The sequence below is a fragment of the Buteo buteo genome, chromosome 21 (assembly GCF_964188355.1).
Source record: "Buteo buteo chromosome 21, bButBut1.hap1.1, whole genome shotgun sequence".
NCBI classification, from domain to species: Eukaryota; Metazoa; Chordata; class Aves; order Accipitriformes; family Accipitridae; genus Buteo; species Buteo buteo.
This window is the reverse complement of record NC_134191.1, coordinates 8,000,680-8,021,062: the sequence shown is the minus strand read 5'-3', so window position 1 is coordinate 8,021,062 and position 20,383 is coordinate 8,000,680. Positions and strand designations below refer to the sequence as shown.

Here is a 20,383-nt window from a genome sequence, read left to right as displayed (position 1 = left end):
AGGAATTGCTATCTGGTAAGAAGGTGGAGCCTCCCATCTTTCCAAAAGGAAACAATAGCTTTTTTTTGGTAAGTTAAACGACAGAGAAGCTCATCTGTCAGGGAAGAGGATCTGTAAACCTGAGGCTTTATTTGCAAACAAGTCCCCCCTTCCGCACTGCATTCCTCTTTCATCTCCCCATGCAGCAGGAGCCGTGCAAGGTAATCATGGTTGCAACAGAAAGACAACTTAAAACAATCGAGACCCACAAAGAAAACGAACCGAACTCATGCCTTTCTCCTTCAAAGCAGACAAACAGACAAAAATAGTAGCTGAAAAGTGCTTACCGACTTTGGGCTCTTCTTTGGGACCGGCAGTCCTGAAAAATGGCAACAAGGGAAAAATAAACATTAGCGTCTAAACGTTACCTTCCCCCGAAAGAAAAAATCCCTAGGTGTATCATCCGAACGTAGCCATCTGCAGAGTTATGTCAGCTTTCGCTCTCGCATCGGAGTTACCAGTCTGTTCATATCGAATCAAAGCACAGGGAGAGGGAGAGCGAGCGAGAGACGGGAGCGGGGAAGAGGGAGCGGGGGGAGAGCTCTATCTGCATTAGCTATGCTGACTTGTGCTGCAGCAGCCGGGAGGCTGGGAGAGAAACCCACAGCCCTCAGCGGCCGCCGAAACCCAGCGCTTGGGCAGAATCTCAAATGCTCCCCTGGATTACGGGAGACTTAGCTTACAATTAAGCCGAGGCTATTTCCTTTTGACGCGATCGGCTCGGCGATTTTATCGGACCAATCGCGGCGGCGCAGGGGAAACAGGTTGATTTTTTAAAAAGTATTTCGCTAGAAATCCATTTTTGAAAGGAAAATGGGCATTGGCTTGAGCCGGGAGGCTCGGGCTGGGCAAAGGAAAACAAAAGCATGTGGAGGAATAAGCTTTTATCCCTATACCCATGAACGTTACTGAGAAAACACGCGTTTTCCTTCCTGTCCATCCTAAGTGTAAATCTTTGAAGCCAGAGATTTTATCTGTTAGCTACAATTTCAGAGAGCTGAGGCTTGAAAACAGCACTGCAAATGTCCTGACCCATGCGGGGTATGCTAGGGAGCTCGGAGAAGGGGGGGCTTACACAGGTTGCAGTCGATGCAAAGGAAGAAACAACCGGGAGGGCACAAGAGAAGGTTTTTTCAAGGACAATTTTGCATTTTGGAGCAGCCTCTTACTCACTCTGTGATGAGCAAGAGAACGCAAGTGGGATTTCTATCGACTACTTCTGCGTATACCTCAATTCCCAGCAGCAAAGGAGACACTTGGCTGGGGGTTTTACCTGCAACGCAGGAAAAGCTCTTTCCTGGGCATTTCGCAAATCACCTTCCTTTTCCTCCACTATTGGAGGAGAGGGAACTCCCCATATTTTGCTCTGTGTTACACTCCAGAAAACAAACATAAACCAAAACAAAGATTACACTCCACATTAAGTGCTCAGTAAGTCAGATGTTTGAAATCTGCTTTTGTCTTTAGGATGTGATTTATGTGGCATTTATGCCGCATTACGTTTTCTACTTTATGCATTTTGTTTGTGCTAAAACCCATGCCCTCATCTAACTGTGATGCAAGTGAATTACAAATCTGTCTAGGAAGAAGCTCATTTTAAGGTAATTTGGAAGATGTTAGTTCTGAATAGGGAAGATCCACAATTAAAAATGATAAACAGAGCTCACTTTGCTGCCTGCTCACAGACTGGGATGCAAACTGTAACGAATATTTTAACTGAAATATTTTCAGCTTTTGAGGAATATCTGTGCTCTGCACGTCACTCTGATGCATTCCCAGCCAACAGTTGATAGCCCTCCAGGCACTGATTGATCGAGGGACAAAGAAACATCAAAACTGTTTGAACTAAACAATCAAGACTGCAGCTTCATTTCTGCTGACGGTGACTGTGTTTGTATAATACACCTAAAGAGGAAAGCACTAATAACGTTCATAGCAAGTCACATTTTTAACAGGCATCATTTATCACAGAGATAAACACACAGATAGAGCTTCTCCCCCCCCCATCCCCTTCCACATGCATGCACACACGTTTACTCTTCCTTTCCAAGAGATGCTCTTTCCTATTAAATCAATAGGTAGAACAGATCCCACGCACGCACGCACCCTTAACAGACCAACATGAGCCAGAAAAGGTATTACAGCAATTCAAATGTTCCCTGCAAAAAATAAAGTGGAGATGCAGCTGGGCTGTTGGTTCAAATTGTACCAGAATTCAGTTTATTGCATCACAAGCATCAAATGTTAATTACTAAGTATGAACTACTAACAAACCTTTCCTTCAAAGTTTGTTGTTAATTTTGGCTGTTCCAATCCAAAAAAAGATGGAAAAAGGTTGAAAAATAATGGAAAACACATCAAGGCCATTGTTTGGCAGGTTCTTCGGAGGCCAATGAATCTTACAGGGTCACTGCTCTGTGCCAGACTTTGCTGCAGAACAAGCAGTAATTGACTTTTTACCAAAATAAGTGACCGCAGAACATGTTAACAAATGTTGGTAGTTTTTCATGGGACAAGCTTATAGCCAGTGGAATAACCTGCCTGTACATTTTCCTGTAAAAATGTTATTTATTCATCTAATTAGGGTCCCATTTTAAAACTCGAGTTCTTGACACAGCAGGCCAAATGAGCAAATGATAGGTATAATATATAGTTTTCATGCTCAGATAATGGAATGGATATAGTACTTAACAGCAATGAACACGAAGCGCTTGAATAACCCCCAAATCCCGGGAGCACCACTAGCAAGAACATGCCAAGCTTTTCCAAAAAGCTTCTGGCAAAAATGATTGCCCAAGCCTATGGATTTGGGATGGTGACAACTATGAATTACAACATTCACTTTTTGATTAAATTAACATGTCCCATCACTGCCCAGGCCACTGCTCATCCTCCTGGCTGCCCCGTTCTCTCCTGAAGCCTCACTGCAAGTTTTTCAGGGGTAAATGGCCAAGCATGGACTTAACACCCAGTTTGCATCTCTTTGGCATTGTCCAATTTTTTAGTGGTTGGAGTAATGGCATTCATATCCCCAGCTAAGAAAAGCCAAAAGGCTTCTCCGCTGCTCTGCCCTCAAATCCGATAATGGAATAGTAATAGCTGATATCGACGCTCTTTGCCATATAAATCCTCTGTGATTTAATGCCTACGGACATCTCTTACTTCTAATTTTGGGGCTTTTGGAGGTGCAGATTAGAGAAGGTGGAAGAGTCAAACAACTGAACGTGGCTGTTGTCATCACAGAGTTAACAGTGTTTTAAAACAAATGAGCACATCTGGTAAACAATGTCAATATGACCTAAAGCCCCTTGAATGGGCTCATTGTAGCTCCTTACTAAATGTGCCTGGAATTAAATTAATTAGAAAACACAAATTACTCCCCTCTAAATAACAATGTAATAAAGCAACTGCTTAATGAAAAATATCAGTGATCAGCAAGCAATCCACAAGCATAAAAAAAGGGATTGTAATCAAACTAAATTCACAGACTCGTCAGCAAGGCAAGAAAGGCTTCATACAAGGTTAGTCAAAAATGAGTCAGATGCAGGGATCTAAATTAAACTAATTATCACAGAGATTATTACATTTATCTTAACAAAAACCTATCTCTTTTCTCCCCAGTACTCCCTAAAGCTCTATGTACAGCTGGCTGCATCCATCTGCTCAACTACATTTTGTAACATAGGGGAAAAAATGCAAATCATTAAGCAAGTTTCATACCATGACTTCAGCACTCTTAACACCATTACCCATTAGGAGCAGCATTTCTGTTGCGTGACACTGTATTGTGTTGTGAGCGATGCAGTCCACGAAGTAAGGCCGCAACCCGGTTTATTTCCTATTATTTGGCATGCATTAATTTTGCAATCTTGTGTAGTAAAACTTTTGGAGCTTGGAAACTGTAAGTTTCCTAACCCTACCTATGACAAGTTCATGGAAGAAGCCATGGGACAAATCTGTGACCCCAAGTGTTGCTGTTCCTAATGTGCAGTGGTCCTCAATTTTTACAGGAACATTTTTTCAAATCTTTTGTCTTTATGCAACCAAAGCAACATGGGAAGACCACAACACATGGCATACCATACCCAGGGCCTGATTCTGGTGAGAGCTCAGAAGGCCACGAATGCTCAAAAATTACCTAGATGAACACCAGACACATCACGTGTTGTTCCACAGCCCCGAGTTTCAGAGACAGTGGATCAAAATGATCAAAAGTTGAATCCTAAGGAAGACCTGTCTCTAGGCGCCACAGCACTCATCCAGCCAACCCATCCGAACAGCGTGGCTATGTGAAGACCAGTTGGCATGACCACTTCTCCCTCCACCACAAAAAAAAAAAAAAAAGAGTGTATCCTTCAATGGGATTTCAACTGAAGCTGGAACAATTCAGCACCAGTTTGCACAATCCACCCATAGGACAAAGGTACTTGAAATTGCTAACAGCCAGTCTAGAACCCAGACTATCATCTTATTTCTTGCCTACAATGTCTGTGACTATTCCTCAATATTTTTCAGTTTGGGGGCGTTTTTGCACATGAAGGAAAAGAACAACTGTGTCTAGATCTTCACTTCTCATGATTGCTTAACACTTCCAATCTGGTCACCTTGTGGACCATCCATACCCAACAGCAAAAAAAAGCTATAGGTGAGCCTAAGTGAAAAGGCCACCCATTTGGTTTCACCATTATGTCGTCTGCAGGCCAGAATGCATAACAGCTGAAAATTAGCAGGAGATAAATAAAAACACAAGAAAAGAAACATTTCAGACTGTGTCACAAGGTTAACATTTACAGAGAAAATGTTCCTGCCCGGAAAAAAAACCAAACAAACAACCAAGCTTTCTAAATAACACTGCTTATACCGTGCTGAATAAAAACCAAAGCCTGCATCAAAGAAAACAGACACTTTGAAAGATGAGGGGTAAAGTACTGGAGTCCGGTGGTACACAGCCATATACCTGGCATTGCACATTGATCGCTGCTTTCTGTGTGAAAACAAGGAACTCTAAATAATTAACGCTAATGGCCATTAGTGCTGCTGGGGGGGCAGAGGATGGGAGGCTGGTGGTGACAAAGTAATCCCTCAATTCTGTGAAATCCATTGCCAAAAATATTTCTAATAAAGGACAAACACTATCTAAAATAATAGATGGAACTTGATGTTTTACAGACTGGAGAACGAACAAGAAAACTTACCAGAATCATTTCCAGCATGAGAAGCAATCCTATACAGGGATAAGGAGCACCATCAAGAAGAAAAGCCCTACCTTGTCCCTGCCCAACTTTTCTGCTTGTCATCGTGATCTGCGTAACAAGAGTGTCGCTGCACTAGCAAAAAAATTAGCTATGCAATACAAGCTTTAAGTGAGAGAATAATTTACACTGCAGGAATATAACCCTGCCGTAAATCAAGTTTGGTAACTACCAAATACAGTGAAAAATGCCACGTTTCTAATGCTAATGTTCAGTGCTAATGCTAGGAAAGCGATGTTTTCAAAAGACCATCTTGGGCATTATTAACCCACTGGCACTGGCAAAAAACATAATGAGGCATAGTATATTATTGCCATTAACAAGAATTTCAGTTCTAGATGCTCTAAAAATGTTAAATTGTATTAGCCTCAATTACTCATTTTTGGTCAGGATGCTAAACAATTCCTCGTAATTGAAGTCTCAGTCATATTTTCAGCATCTCAAACCAGAATTGCTTTTAGAAGCGATAAAGAAGATATAGGCTAATAAAATGCTATTTAATTACTACAAAAATATAAATTTTAACTATGTAGTAAGATACATATGGTAATGCTATGACAGTAAGGTAATAAAGAGATTGAGAATTACTGTGACAATTACCCATCTAACCTATGGTTGAAAGCAGGTCAGCAGTTCTTTTATTTTGATTTTGATGCTCATTAAATGAAGACTTTTTCCTAAAGCTTGAGCTGTTGGAATCATATGCTTAGATTAAAATCTCTCTTAATATTTAAATGAATATGTACATAGACTTAGACATTAAATTTCTGAAACCTCATAGAATGGTAAGCATCAGAATTGGAAAGTAATTAGAAACCCCCATGTCCTTTTTACATAGATATGTGTGTGTACACATGTATTATATCTATTTTTGTCATATACATAAGCATACACATGTCGATACACATGAAAGTACCTACCCTTTTCCACAAGCCCACAAAATCCATGACTTGCAAGCTTTATTTCTAAAGCACACCTCACAGGTTTTTGGGTATGCTGCAATTTTGAAGAGGTCCAGTCCTAAACCCCCTCTCCTCAGCTGGCTGTCCCGTGGCACAGCCATGTGGGTACCGAAGGGCAGCAGCACCTCAAGGCCAATCGCATGTGCCACTCCAAGCTTAGCACGGAGGACACCGGTAGAGGAGAAACTATATTTTGCTATTGTCACATCTGTATTTATACTGCTCCGTGAGGGTGTTTGTCTTCAGACTTATCACAGCACTGTTACAAGGTGTAAATCCACATGCTCAAACCTGTGTGGCTTATGGCAGATTCTCGTATTTCGTATTTGGAGAGCTGCCTGCACAAAGGGGACGCCTACAAATAGGGCCCCTTGGCATTAGTTTGATGTTGCTATTAATAAAGAACAACCCTTAATAATAAGCTAATATTTATAGAACGCTTAGCCAGATTCAGCCCTGGGGGGTGCACGTGAACACATGGCACACTAAGGCAGAAAAATCTTTAATAGAGGACAATGAATTTGCAGATGTTTTCACAAAATGTGACTCAATTTGATTTAAAACACAGTTTTCTATAAAAATAAATCAGTAACTCAATATACTTCCAAGTATGTAACTGTACACCTCAGAAATTAATCCTTAAGGATGGGAATGGAGTCAAACCTTCTGGGGACTGATATTCACCTGCCACATCCCTACCAACATTACCTTCATGTGCCCCAGCCACAGGGCCCTGACCTGCCCCAGCATCCTCAGCCAGCTGCATCACCTCCCTGAAGCTCAGGCTCCTCTACCAAATCTGTCTGGTCTACAAACCCCACCAACTTCTCAGGTCCAATTCGTGGTACATTGCAGGTCTTCTGGCACAAAAGACACGGCTTTAACAGGGTCTTAAGGCTGGTATAGTCCTAATTACTATCACTATCGCAAAAATAAGTCCATCTGATGAAGAAAAATTAAACGTGAAAATAAATAAACATAAAATTCCAGCGCAGAATGGGCAAAAAAATATTCAGAATAGAGACATAAGGATAGATATGTAAAAACAATGTCTCCGAACAAACTCATTGACTAGTCCATTACAAAGCCATCCTTTTCCTCAGTTTTGCCCACCTGCGATTGCTTTTAATGACTCTCAAAATGTATTTAATTACAGTGATAAACAAAAACCTTTCTTGGATTTCTAATACCTCATTAATTCAGTTATGGCTGGTTATTATAATGCCAAATCAGGGCAGCAGCCACCATACCTACCTGCAATGTGTCTGATAAAACCTCGTTATTTACAAATACATGCACAGCAAAATGCCACACAAGGCAGTATGTAAGTGTAGGAGGAAAAACCGGGTGGCATAAACCCCTCCTTGCTGCACAGCTCCAAGTCTGCTTCATTTCCTGCTGTGCAAATCCCGATGAAGATGTGGGAGGCACATCTCTAGCTAAATCTGCCTTATCTAACGCATAGTATTAGGTTCTGCTGTGCCACCTTGTGTTACATCACATCACATTTGATATAAAACAACATTGTGTGGGTTTGAGTTGCTCCACTTATACCACTTCAGCATTTAATACCAAAACCAAATCAAAACATAAGGGGGGGAAAAAAGCCAACTTTCAAAATCTCAAGCTAGGGAGAAAAAAAAAGCCTTTATGAAGAATTTCAGAGCTCTCATCTTTCATTTGCTAAGCAACCTCCTGTTTTGTTCTCATCTAAAAGCCTACCGCTTTCTGCAAGATAAGGTCCTTCATGCAATAAAACATCCTGATGGGAAGATTTCAGACATTTTTTTCTCCCAGCATTCAGCAAATGCTTTGGTTTCTTACTGATTTTAAAGCGGATCTAGATTCCCTGCCACAGAAAGGCAGTCGTGCGCATAATGTGCACGCCACCACTATTGTGCTGTCGGCACGCAAGGTTACGCAGAACTGACATTATATCATTATTCCAAATACATTAATTGTTCACCTCCTTAATAATTAAAGTACAGGTTTCCGCCTTAAAGCACACTTCGTGAAATATCTCAAAACTTTAGGAAATTATCTCAGCCCTTGAAATTAATGCAAAATGGGTAACAAAATGCCAAGCAATGAATCAGCAACTGCTCTATCCTATTTTACCCTTCCAAGCGACTCTGGAGCTCAGATGACACATATATCTGGGGGATACAAGCTATAGCATAGATAGGCCACGCTGCCACAAAAATGCAGGGCAACTGATGTAAAACTAATGCTGACCCAAAAAGGAGATTTCACAGGCATCTCTTCATTTGTTTACTCATTTCTAGAGGAGAATCAGTGCAAATGGAGTTAATGAAGGGTAGCTGAGGGGAAAACACTTGTGCCTCAAATGACTAACAGATTAGTGTCAGCACTTTGCATGTATCACACCAGCAAGAGCTGAAAATTCTGCAGGCAATTAAAATGTCCACATACCAGAGATGCCGATTCTCCTTTATTCTCAGAACTGTAATATTATAAAGCTGTTGGTTTTGGAATCAGGTGCTCATATGACAATGTGCTTTGTTTGGAGTTTCTTAGCCTCTCAGGGTTTAGAAAAGGCAATTGGATATGAATACTAGAAGCTTGAAATAAAAAGACAGAAAGAACTCCAGTGTGGTATTTTTATATCTGGAATTGTGGGAGCTTAACGTAGGATTTTTAAGTGCTTGGCCTTTTTGAGGTTGGTATTTGAATTTGTCGCTTACTATTTCCACTGGATGCCTTGCATTGAGCAACTCCAGCACGACCTGGTAATGCTAATTAATTAGTTCCCGCAAATGCACTATTTGTATGAACATTAGTAACGCACATCAAACTATTTGGTGTCTGAACAAGCTACCGACAATTACCCTTTGTGGCTGCAGGCATCTGTAGGCATCCAAAACCTTGGTGAAACCCTGCTGCCTCCTGGAGTCTAATGGGAGCCTTGCCATGGACTTCAGCAGCACCAAAATTTCCCCCTTCGTGATTTTGGTAAGCAGAGTTACCCCAAACCTTGCAAATTTAGATCATCAAAAACAAACGGCTAATGTCACTAAGATTAACACCTGTAAAGCACTTTGAAGGAGAAAAACACTGCGTAATCCCCAAATACTACATTATTTATAAGACGACCTGATTTTAAATGTTAAGTTTAGCTTATTTTTATCACAAAGAGAAAACAAGTTCCTGCTAGCTTTATTTACAAAACCAATTACCAGTGATCAGTGTATGGTGCTGCATAACAATACACAGCATTGCCCCAAAAAGGCGTATCTAACACTCCGGAGCTGTTTACAGGAAAATTAACTTGCACAGTGGATTGAAATACATGCACATAAGCAATTCTAATAAGGGGTATGAACTTCAAACTTCTTATTAAAAATATCAAAATGTGTAACATTTCCTTTATTTCATCTTTTCCTGACTTCAACCGATTTTTGTATCTGCTCCTTGATATACTAGTCCCTAATCAGAATAAGGCTGTAAGAGAATAGTAAATGTGACATCAAACTTGCTTTAAACTTGCTTTAAAGTCTCATCAGCTTTTTTTGGCCTTGTTAGAATATAATTCCGCTTAACAGAGAGAAGAGAAGAGAATAACAGAGTGGTGGTTTGGGAAAAAAAGATGCAGCTACTCCCAACTAAAGGTTCCCCCAGACCTGCTCCTTCCCTGCACTTAAGTCCTAAGTTTTAGCAATGTATTTTCACTAGGATTGTCTATTTTCACAAAAAGGAAAAGTACATTGCAAAGCATTTTAAAAACATTTAATTTCATTTCTAATGCAGTTTGTAGACCAACTTACAAACTTCACTAACCTGATGCCCTTTTTCCCAAGCAAATCTCTTTAAAGGAAATAGTAACAATAATAAACAAGAGGAAACAACTGAAGACAGATTTTTAAATGCCAAATGAGATTCCCAATTTAATCAGGAAATCCATAACTCTGGAATTACAAAGTAATAACGCTGGAATACAATGTAATGAACTTGAAAAATAAATCTTGGCATTACACATGGTCATATATTTCTTTAAGCATACTATGATTCTGATTTTTTAAATATAATTTACTAACTAGTGAGGGGTGCCGATGAACTATCAAAAATATCCTCTCACCTGTTATTTCTGGGTGGTATTATTTGTAGTACAGTATCAGGTATTTTTCAGTGTACAGCTCAAAATAACCTATACTGAGTGACAAACTGCTAAGAGATTCAACAAACAGGTTTGATGGGAGGTACTGGGAGCTTTGGGAGCTGGTGGTGGTTGACAGAAGGTAAGGCAAGGAAAAAGGGGTGAGTTGAAATGGGATTTTCAAATAATGTAGAGGTCAGTTGAGCACACCAGATGGCAGAGAGGAATTAGATCTGCTCCTGCTCCGGGTGAGGGAAGAAGCTGCCACAACATGGTAGCCTGGGGAGTAGAGTAGGAAAAGCAACCACAAAGGTGGCAGGCACGACGATTGGTACCGGCAGCTCTGTGCTTAGCGAGGTGGGCTTCAGGGGGGGTTCCTATGGATCCAAACACGGGACAAAGACCTCAGTATAATGCTCTGCTCCCTCTGTATTAGGAACTGAAAACACTGCTGGAAACGGTGAACTTTTCTTCCCTTTCCAGAAGCTTTGGCAGAGGCAAACACGCTCTGTGGTAACGGTCAGATGATTCCCAGGTTGTGATTTTTGTCCTAAATGCAGTTTGGACTCAATTTTTCTCTAATTCAGCAGCTGCTAAGACAGTTTGAAATCTTCTGGCAGCTAGATGCTTAAGTGGCGTGACTTTCAACTCGCTCTTCACTGCAAGCCTAAAGGGCAAACAGAAGTGAGTGGCTTGTTCAAAAGAGTTCAAGTCTGCACTGAATAGCTGATTGCAGCTCTAATTACCATGGTTTTACATCATTAGGGAAGCAACTGAAAAGGACCTCTAATTCCAACACTGTGAGATATTGGGGGGTTTTTTTGTTTGGCTCTTACCACTAAATGATCCATTTCCAACACTTCTGGTAAGGACAGGAAAGGAAAAATTCATTTCTGTGGGGGGAGAGGATCTCAATAAACAAGTACAAAACCAATACTTTTGCTTATAAAATTCAGACTGTTACATGTTTGTGGTGGGGCAGAAAGAATGGAGTAGTGAGGACATGTCCTCTGAAACCTGCAGCGGTAACGGATTTCACTCAGCTCAGATATTTAATGCTCAGTGCCACTGCTCATTTATGCCTGAGCACTGTATTTTGACACTCTAGATCTCAAAGAACAATCTGATTTCAATTATACTGCTATAATGTGCTTACAATTATAAGATGTTATCATATATTGTTCATAAAGTTTTCCCACTGTGTCTAAAGGATCTTGTAACTCTCTCTACCCTGGCTGGGGGGAGCCTGAAGCTGCAGCAAGCAGTGTAAAGAAAAAGACTTGTACCTTTATATTACTATGCAATATTTCAATGGCACAGACACAAGATAGAGAAAAAAGATGTCCTTCCATTTTAGGCTACAGAAAGAGCCTTCTAGTCCGGGGCAGTTGACTCTAGCACGCATTTTCAGCACAAGAAGGAGTTAACTCCTCTCCGTGGGAAGTGTCGGAGGTTAATTACCCTCACATGCCAAGAGCATCACTGGAACAGCAAGGGAAGGTCCAGCTAGCTAAGGAGACTTAATAGGTTTACTGCTATAGAGCTTTGTAATTTTGTTCCATCGCTGCAAATCTTCATTGTAGTTTTATGTATCCCAGGGACCTTCTTAAAACCACTGAGTCAAGGACCAAATGAGCAGGACCGTTGGCACCGACCTCTCCCCGCTTCCACCTACTCCATCGCTCCCCACACACACTTCCCCTTCAATTGAACCATGAACGGGGAATTTACCATGGACTTTGCTTTTACATGAAGTTAAGACTCAGGCGCCCACCGATGGGCATTTAGACAGGTAGATGTTGCATTGGTTCTTCTTCCCATAAATAGATTTAGTTTCGAAACTCTAGCATATATATCATATATTTTTCAGAAGATGGATTTCCATTCCCCAGTTTCATGTGAATTTGGCACTAGGGAAAGCTATTAGAAACTCCACTGATTTGCACATGACATGTGAGTGACATTTCACCTGCATGCTTTTACTTTGATCTGGAGCAAAGTGGGAACACATCTTCAAGGGGATTACGTAGATCAGGCTCAAGGTTTATGCTATTTTTGACCTTCCGGTGAATAAAGATGCTAGTGAGTGCTGTGAAAGCTTTGAAGGGAAACTGTCCATTCAAACCTGCATGAAAACTGCTCAGTTTAATTCTTGTAACTGAACACAAACTAATCACAAAATTTTTGGATGACCTGAACTGAAGACTGACCTGAAAAAAAAAGAGGGGAAAAAAAGGAAAAAAATAATCCTCTTTAATCTGAGGTAATTCACAAAATACATCAGTAAGACACCCAAATGTTCTCACTGAAACAAATGCTAGATCTTAGTGACTGCAAAAAATACAGCACCATAGTTTTGCAGAATAACTTGTTCTGAAACAACCCCACACCTGTCCCAGCATAGACACAACTCCCAGAACAAAAGTCCCTTGGGAAGCAGGGAAATTATTCTGACAAAATGTTGCTTTTATTATGAATAGAATCTGCGCAGAATGAAGAGGTATTTGAGAATTGCTTATTTCAGTCGATTACTGTGCGTAGACAAGACTTCAATGACAAATGGATTTCAAGTGGCAAATATTACCTTCTTTCTTTGCTTTTTTTCTGAGAAAAGTACTTTATGTACTTGGTAGGTACAAGGTTAAAAGAACCTTTTCAGCTACAAGAATTCAAAATAAAGGCGTGCCTTTTGTGACCTTATTAACAATAATCCTTTAAAATAACTGAAATGTGTAATCACATTGTGCAGCGCAGGGACAAAAGCTTATACTTCATTCTGCATTTGGTAACCAGTAGTGCTGGTTTACTCTCAGGTACACAGCCCCTGAACGGTCCTGCTGGGTTAGCAAGCATCTCCTCTGCTGTTGCAGGCACCATGTCATATCGCCTTCAAACGTGCTGAGCTTCACCTTCAGACGACAAAGCCTTTATGGCTCCTCCAGTTTGACTTACAGGCTCTAATGGGTTGGCACTTTCTTCTGATTTCCAGTTTAAATTACTCATGGCTGAACAACACCCAGTTGTTCTTCAGCCAACTCTTCGGTTTAAGTATCTTCTATCTCTCCTACCTAATAGTTAGACAATACTTTTGTCCCCTCTGTCCCTTCATCTTGCTAAGCAAAAGCAGTTTTTCCGATCTGCTCTCGCCTACAGCCCAATTAGCTCCTCTGCACCCTGCCTTTGCTGGGAATTCATCCCTTCTGAATCCCTCAAGTGTTGAAGTCCAAGCCATGAGATATGCTCAGTGAGTTTTATCCTGCACTATGTATGGGTGAAATAAGAAAACAGTAGCAATAATATAATTAAGCCCTAGAGAGGGGAGAAGGAAGGGGAAAATAAAAAATTAAATCAGAACATAGATAAGGCAAGTTTTCTATGGGGCCCCTGGGAAGCAAAATCTCAATGACCTGACATCATCCCTCTCTTAATGTATTTACCCCCCTGCCCCAATCTTGTATGAGTCCTGCAAACCATTTTCGGATGACACATGAGCAGCCGAGCGTGCAGAGAGGGCATTTCAGCTTCATCCTTCCTGAAATCATCCTTCTGTTCCTCACTCAGTGGCAATGGCAGGACTCGCCCGCTCCCATAAGCCAGCGCTTCAGCTGAATACACTTTACAGTAAATATTTTACAGGCTGCTCTCAGCGGCTGTGGGTTTGCATTTTAACAATTAAACCTCGTTGTTGGGAGTGCACCAGTAGCTTGGAGCAGGCAGAGCTTTTCCCGTATATTACACATCTCTTTCTGATATTTTTCTGCCTGATTAGTAATCACTTCTGACAAATCCTTTCGACAGCTCTGAACACCAGCCTTAGTGTTGCAGGGATGCTTCATGCAAAGCCTGACTGAATGCAAATGTTAGGCTAATGCAAGGATGCCTGACAGCATCTGAGCATTTTCTTTGCTGGACACCAGAGGGAGGAGGAGGAAAGGACAACTGACAGTGAAGCTAAAGAAGAACTCCTTCAAGAGCCCTGAAGGAGGTTATCAGACACCGGAGCCAAATACATTTCTGTAATTGGACCAAAATAAATAGTGGCACCTTGTCTGGGGACGGTACTTCTGAGAAAAGACTCGGCAGGGGTAACACGAGGTAAAGTTACAGGAGCAAGGACCCAAGCGCAGCAGCACCGAGCGCTGGGTGCATCTCAGCCAGCACCATCTCACAAGGTTTAAACAAACCTGACTGGGTTTGATTCTGGGGCTACTATTGCTGTCCGTATTCTGCTTGGCTTCTGTGTCACAACCTGAGAGCCTTTCGGTCCAGCTTGCTTCTGGATGTGAAGAAAAACATGTTTCAATGATTAACTGTGGATCCAGGGCCACCACAGTTTCTGACTCCTGTACCACGAGAGCGTGAAATTTGGAACTGCAAGTGCTCTATGCTCAGATGAAAATGTCAGGACCTTGAAGGAGGGAGGGAGGCAGTTCAAGGAGATTGATACGTTATCTATCTAGGAAGGTGATAGCAAATGCTCAACATGTGGTTAGTATCTTGATTAAATAAAAGAAGAAGAGAGACATTCAGCAAGATTACCAGGGAACTAATAACTATCTTATTAAAACTATGCTTTTATTTCCTCATGAAATCTTTTCATTATGCCTTCAAGGCATAAGGAGGATTATTAAATGTCAGCCACAATTCAAATAATTAATGTATGGTGTTACCAGATATATATGCACTCTCCAGGAGGGTTAATAATAGCTGCTATTTTTCTTCCAACCATATTTTCCCCATAGTACATATATTAATCATGAGAACGAAGTGCATTTTTTAAACCTCTCTAGCATTGAAAGTCTTTAAGGAACTCACACTTTGAAAATTGGAGAATTCTTAATATATTCTGTTCTCTACTTTTTAATTTACTATCAAAATAGAAAAACACAGTAAGTACTTGGAAAGGAAAGAGTAGGAGAAAAGCAGTGCTTTCTCCAGAGCTGCTATTAATTGCAGAATCAATGTCCTCAATTCCTTGAAATAGGTCTTTAAAAACAACAAACCAGAGTTGCAAATTCAGAAAGCAACCTGTCCCCCCATTTAAAGGGACTGGCTTTTGTTGCTAACTACTACAATCAAAACACTTTAGAAAATGCATCAGAAAAGTGCTTTTATATATATATATGGCTGGGGGCTGCGTTCAGCACCTACTCGCCAGCTTAACTGTCTCTGCGGCATGCTCATCCCTGCGAGGTGCTGAGCACCGATGTGTGCGTTGTCCAGGAAAACCGCTGCACAGGACAGGGAACGCAGCCGGGACGGGGCTTCACCCCCTCAGATCCCCACTGCCAGTGCCAGAGCAGAGAGAGGGAGAGCTGACCCCTCTGCTCTTCATTTTGCATTCAACAGCTGACCTGGACTTTCCCTGCGAGCTTGACACTAACTCCTCCAGTAATTTTAATCCACGGACTAAAAGTGTGCTACGTGAGGTGGGGCATGGTACCTCAGATTATTTTGCACTTATTATGTGCAGGGAAAGAGTTTCTGTGGATGGGCTGACCCCACTGACAGGTTACCTACCATCCATGCTCCCACGTGGGCTGCAGACACTGCCCGTAGGGTGTTTTTTGTAACTGCTGGCAGCCTCTCAGCAATGCAACCAAAACTGAGCTCGGCTCCCGATTGCGCAGCAAATTAACGTGTCCAGAAGCAACATTTCAATTGCTTACAACTTGGAGAATTTTAAATTCTCTCCTCCACTGCCAACTGTATCCCAGGTGTAATGCTTCCACAGGGAAAAGTCATTGGATATTTGATTTTGAACACTGCAAATTACAGAACGTATTACCAGCCTCTTCCATCTCCCAAAACAGTTCAAGAAACGTCCATGTTCTATTTAAAATAATTAAGTTTTACAAGCGTGAGATCAGGTTTGTTGTTTAAGTAAAGGTGTAACCGTAGTGTAACCATGCCACCCCTTTGTGCATTACCAGAAGACGGCGTGCAGTGCATGTGCACATGGCACCTCCGTGCACGTTCACCCCGGTGCAGCATCACACAACAAATAATTTCAACCATCTGTGTGACCTGACAACTGCCAACTTGGGGCAGTTCCTACACCTCAGGACATAACCCATTTCTACAGAGAAGCTTAGGAGAGCAGGTCTTTCATGACATGCATTTTTCTAAAAATTTCAAGAAGAAGTATTTTAAAGCAGTTTTGAAGACTTACCTCCTCGCTGCACCAGCAACGTGACTTCGCTTCCCTTAGGACATTCAATCAGCATATCCACCACCTGGTTGTGAGTGAGGCTCTGCACATTCTTCTTGTTGACTTCGACTATAAGGTCGCCCTCCTTCAGGCCGCGGCACCTTGGGCTGTCCACAATTTGTTTCACTCTTTGGCCACCCCCACCAGGACTGTCTGCTATAGTAAACCCAAAGCCCATAGGCCCTTTCACTATATGCACAGTTATGAGTTCAGGTTGTGTTGCTATCGAAGACGCCAAAGACACCGTGTCATTGGGGTAACCGTGGGGTCCGTTGGAGGAGACCTCAGCCGGGCTGCTGGGTCTCACTTCCTTTGTGCCATTTACTTTCCCTGTTTTACTACTGTGGCTCGCTGGGGAGTCGTAATTTTCCTGCCCGTTCACAATGATCGGCTCTTTGTCCAAAATTGCCACGGACGTAACCAGGCTCGTGTTGGGATCGTCGGGATCGAAGGGCAGGGGGTAGCCTCGGCACAGTTCGAGGTCCACGCTGGCACCGATGGGGATGGACTGGAAGATTTTCACAACTTGAGCGTGAGTGTGCCCCAGCACACAGGTATCGTTCACACTGACTATGACGTCCCCTGCAGAGGACACAGACAGATATACCAAACACGTATGTTTTGTGCACCCCAGGAAGGTGAGGACTAGAGCCTGTGAGCTGATCTGCAGCACCCACAGGTACCACTCCCAGGGAAATAGCAGCATTTAAGTACCTTTGCAAGGAAAAGGAATGGTGACACTTGGGCAAGCAAGAACTCTCTGTATGCAACAGATTCACTGCATAAAGCCTTTATGTACATAAACATTTTTGAAAGTGAAAATGGAATTGCCTCATGAAAAAATTAATAAATTCAAATGATGGTATATGGCCCATTTAACAGTTATTTCAAAGCCTGGCTCTCACTGTTATACGCTGTGCTACACTGACATATGATAGAAACAAAACTGAGAGCATGAGAGCTATAACAGAAGGCTCTCAAATACCAACTGCTCAAATATGGTGCCACGTGTCATGTCTCAGACATACTTTGGCCTGAAATCTAGGTACCGATTAAGTTATCATTCATTTTTTAACACTGGGGCTACAACACCAAGATGTTTAATGTTATGATGCTCCACCTGCAAGTGAGGAGTTGTGACCTTAGGTGAATCCTAACAGGATTTCATCATGCTGGGCCTGATCTCTGGCAAAACAAACTGGCCCTTGGCACCTCCACACAGGGAAACGCAAACTAGCCCACTCCTCCACCCATTCCCTGGGAGTAGCTTGGAAGGAGGGGTGAGCGGCATGGCAGATACGCAAAAAGTAGTGATGCAGCCCTACAAAAATACAGCAGCCATTGCCACAGTGGGGAGCAGTAACCCACAGGCTGATGTGGGACCCCACAACTGCTGGCTCCTCTCCACAGGTCAGCATGGGGAGAGCAGGAGCTGGCAGAGTCCCAGCACCTGAGAAATTTTGGCACCTGAGAAATTCCAGGACATAAAGTGCCTTGCTGTAAGATTTTGAACATACCCCTTCATATATCTCGCTTCCTAATGGGAAAGCTGAATGCCTTTCCCCAAAAAAGGGATGAGGGCTACAGTTCTTTATGAATTGCACATAAAATCAGCAGTAAAAATATAAATCAAAGCGGTGGTGGTGATTTTGATATAAAGCATCGGTACCTGTTTCCATTTTGCCATCCAGCGCTGCGGGGCCGTCGAGCACCAAACTTTTGATTTGGAGAAATTCATCTGGCTCATCCCCTCCAACGACGGTGAAGCCAAAACCCCTGCTGCTTTTCCTTAGCTTGGTGTGGATGAACTTCCCTTTCAACTCAGAAGGGTTTCGTGTAAAAAAAGGTTTTCCTGAGTAGGAAGTTTGGAAAAATCTATAAACAGGCAGGCAAGAGCGTTTGATCTGTTTTTCCCCTGCCCCTCCCCGTTCTAACAAGTACACGGACAAACGCAGTGGTGTGCTGGGACAGGACTGCACTTCACTCCAGCATCTTCTCACCTCATCGCACTCCACCCGTCTCCTCGGATCCAATCATGCAATAAAAGGAGTGAGCAAAAACCCCTAGTACCTGGCACTTTGTTAGCTGTGGTTGTGCACACCAAAGACCCAAGGCTACAAAGGGGAAAACATGCTGCTTTAAAGAATGGAATATATCAAAGCTGGCAATGCTGGCTTAGATATGTGTCTTATCTCTGTCCTGAGGTGGTTATATCCATCCCAGGAAGGATGGGACAGGGGCAGCACAAATACCTCCTACAGAAGGAGTCTGCAGCGAGAATTTCTGCAGAAAGGAATATCATTATGTTTTTCACCACTTGGCCTTCTCCCAACCCACCGAGCAAAAAGCAACTTCTGAGCTCTGGCAAGACACCGTGTAACCCTTTAGCGTGACCCCCCCCACCCCACATGGCTACCGCCCCGTGGCCTCCTCCAGCGAAAAAGGGGAGGACGCTGATGTTGCTCTTCAGACACCGTTTGAAGTCTTTTCTCTTGCCTTTCTGCTCCTTGCCTGTCGTGGATGAAATGCTGCCATTGTGAAGTACGGATCAAAGAGCGGCCCGGGACCGGAGCGGCTGTGCTGGAGGGCTCTTAATGCTCTCTGGGAACACGGTTAAGAGGAACGAGGTGCTCCAAAGACAAAAGCGCATCCTTGCAAAGCATGTTGCACAGGCTCGGAAAAGGGATCACGGTTGCTGTACTTCACAGTGCCAACACTAAATACCTTTGCACTTTTAATTGTTTTTAATGCTTAGAGGGGAAAAGCCTGTGCCACTAAGCCCTCTGGTGACAGCTTCAGGATCAGCAGTGTGTGCTGCAGCCAGGAGAGCTGGCATACTTTCAAAAACCTCGGCAGCGTTGCCGTGGGCTTCGGTTCAGAAAGGAGACCTTGAGGGAGAGTGAGGGGATTTGAGACTCGCAAGCCTTTGACTGGGGGGGAAAAAAAAAAAAAGTATATTTGAAGATTATTCATGAGGGGGCAGTGTGAGGACTTGCAGTCTTCTGCCTTTGAAGGGTAGCGCAGGAACACAGTAATCCTGCACATCGTGGGCAGATGCTCTGCTCAGACCCCAAGCTGTAAAAAAAGCCCTGACTATCAAAGCGCAACCCAACGTCCCAGGTAACAAATACGGCTGAGAGGCAGCGTGCAGAGGGGCTTGGTCCTGTGCTGATTTCTGGTTCAAAAGCCAAGCAGAACAAGCACGGCTTGCTGGCATCTGCCTACAAATACGGGGTGAACTTGCCCTGCGCTAACAGGATAGCAGCACCACAGGCTACGTCCCACCCACAGCATTTGGGAGGGGATCACGTTTTAAATGATTGTATCTACAAAACCCCAGGTGGGAGAGCAGTGCCAGGGTCCTTATGCCCATGTTGCTGGCAGCAGTGCCATTAGTGGGAGAGACGGAAACCCCTGGGCATAGGGCAGGGGGACAGGGAAGCTGGAAATAGTTGCTGTGAATGGGGAGTGAGAGAAGAGGGAGCAGCACTGAGAAAGGAAGAGGAAGGAATGAAAGAGAGAAGGAGTCATCAGCGGGTACCAGGACATGTCACTCAGAGTGGTGCCGAGACAGGCTAATGCTCTCCTGTAACGTTGCTGCACAATTTCGGTGGCTGGCAGTCAGAGTGGGAGGAGAGCTGAGTAAGGCTTCTAATGTCAACCCCTGCACGATGGGTCCTTTGCATTGCCGTGCACGGATGCTTGGGCAGCCTTTGCTTCAGCCTGACAGTGTAAAAGGCTGAGGTGGCATTCACAGGTATCTCCCCGAGGAAGACCAGCATTTTGGGGGCACTCTGATGACATG

General features: G+C 43.0%; 1 protein-coding gene across 24 annotated transcripts in view; it reads right to left on the bottom strand.

Moving 5' to 3' along the window:
• Positions 1 to 20,383, bottom strand: part of MAGI1 (membrane associated guanylate kinase, WW and PDZ domain containing 1) — a 357,068-nt gene that overhangs the window by 38,745 nt on the left and 297,940 nt on the right. For all 24 annotated transcript variants that reach the window (XM_075053339.1, XM_075053345.1, XM_075053338.1 and 21 more), the window contains 3 exons: positions 18,248 to 18,430; positions 16,540 to 17,160; positions 327 to 358 (listed from right to left, as the gene is read on the bottom strand). In XM_075053339.1, the coding sequence (XP_074909440.1) occupies positions 327 to 358; positions 16,540 to 17,160; positions 18,248 to 18,430 (836 nt within the window). The remainder of the gene's footprint in view (positions 1 to 326; positions 359 to 16,539; positions 17,161 to 18,247; positions 18,431 to 20,383) is intronic.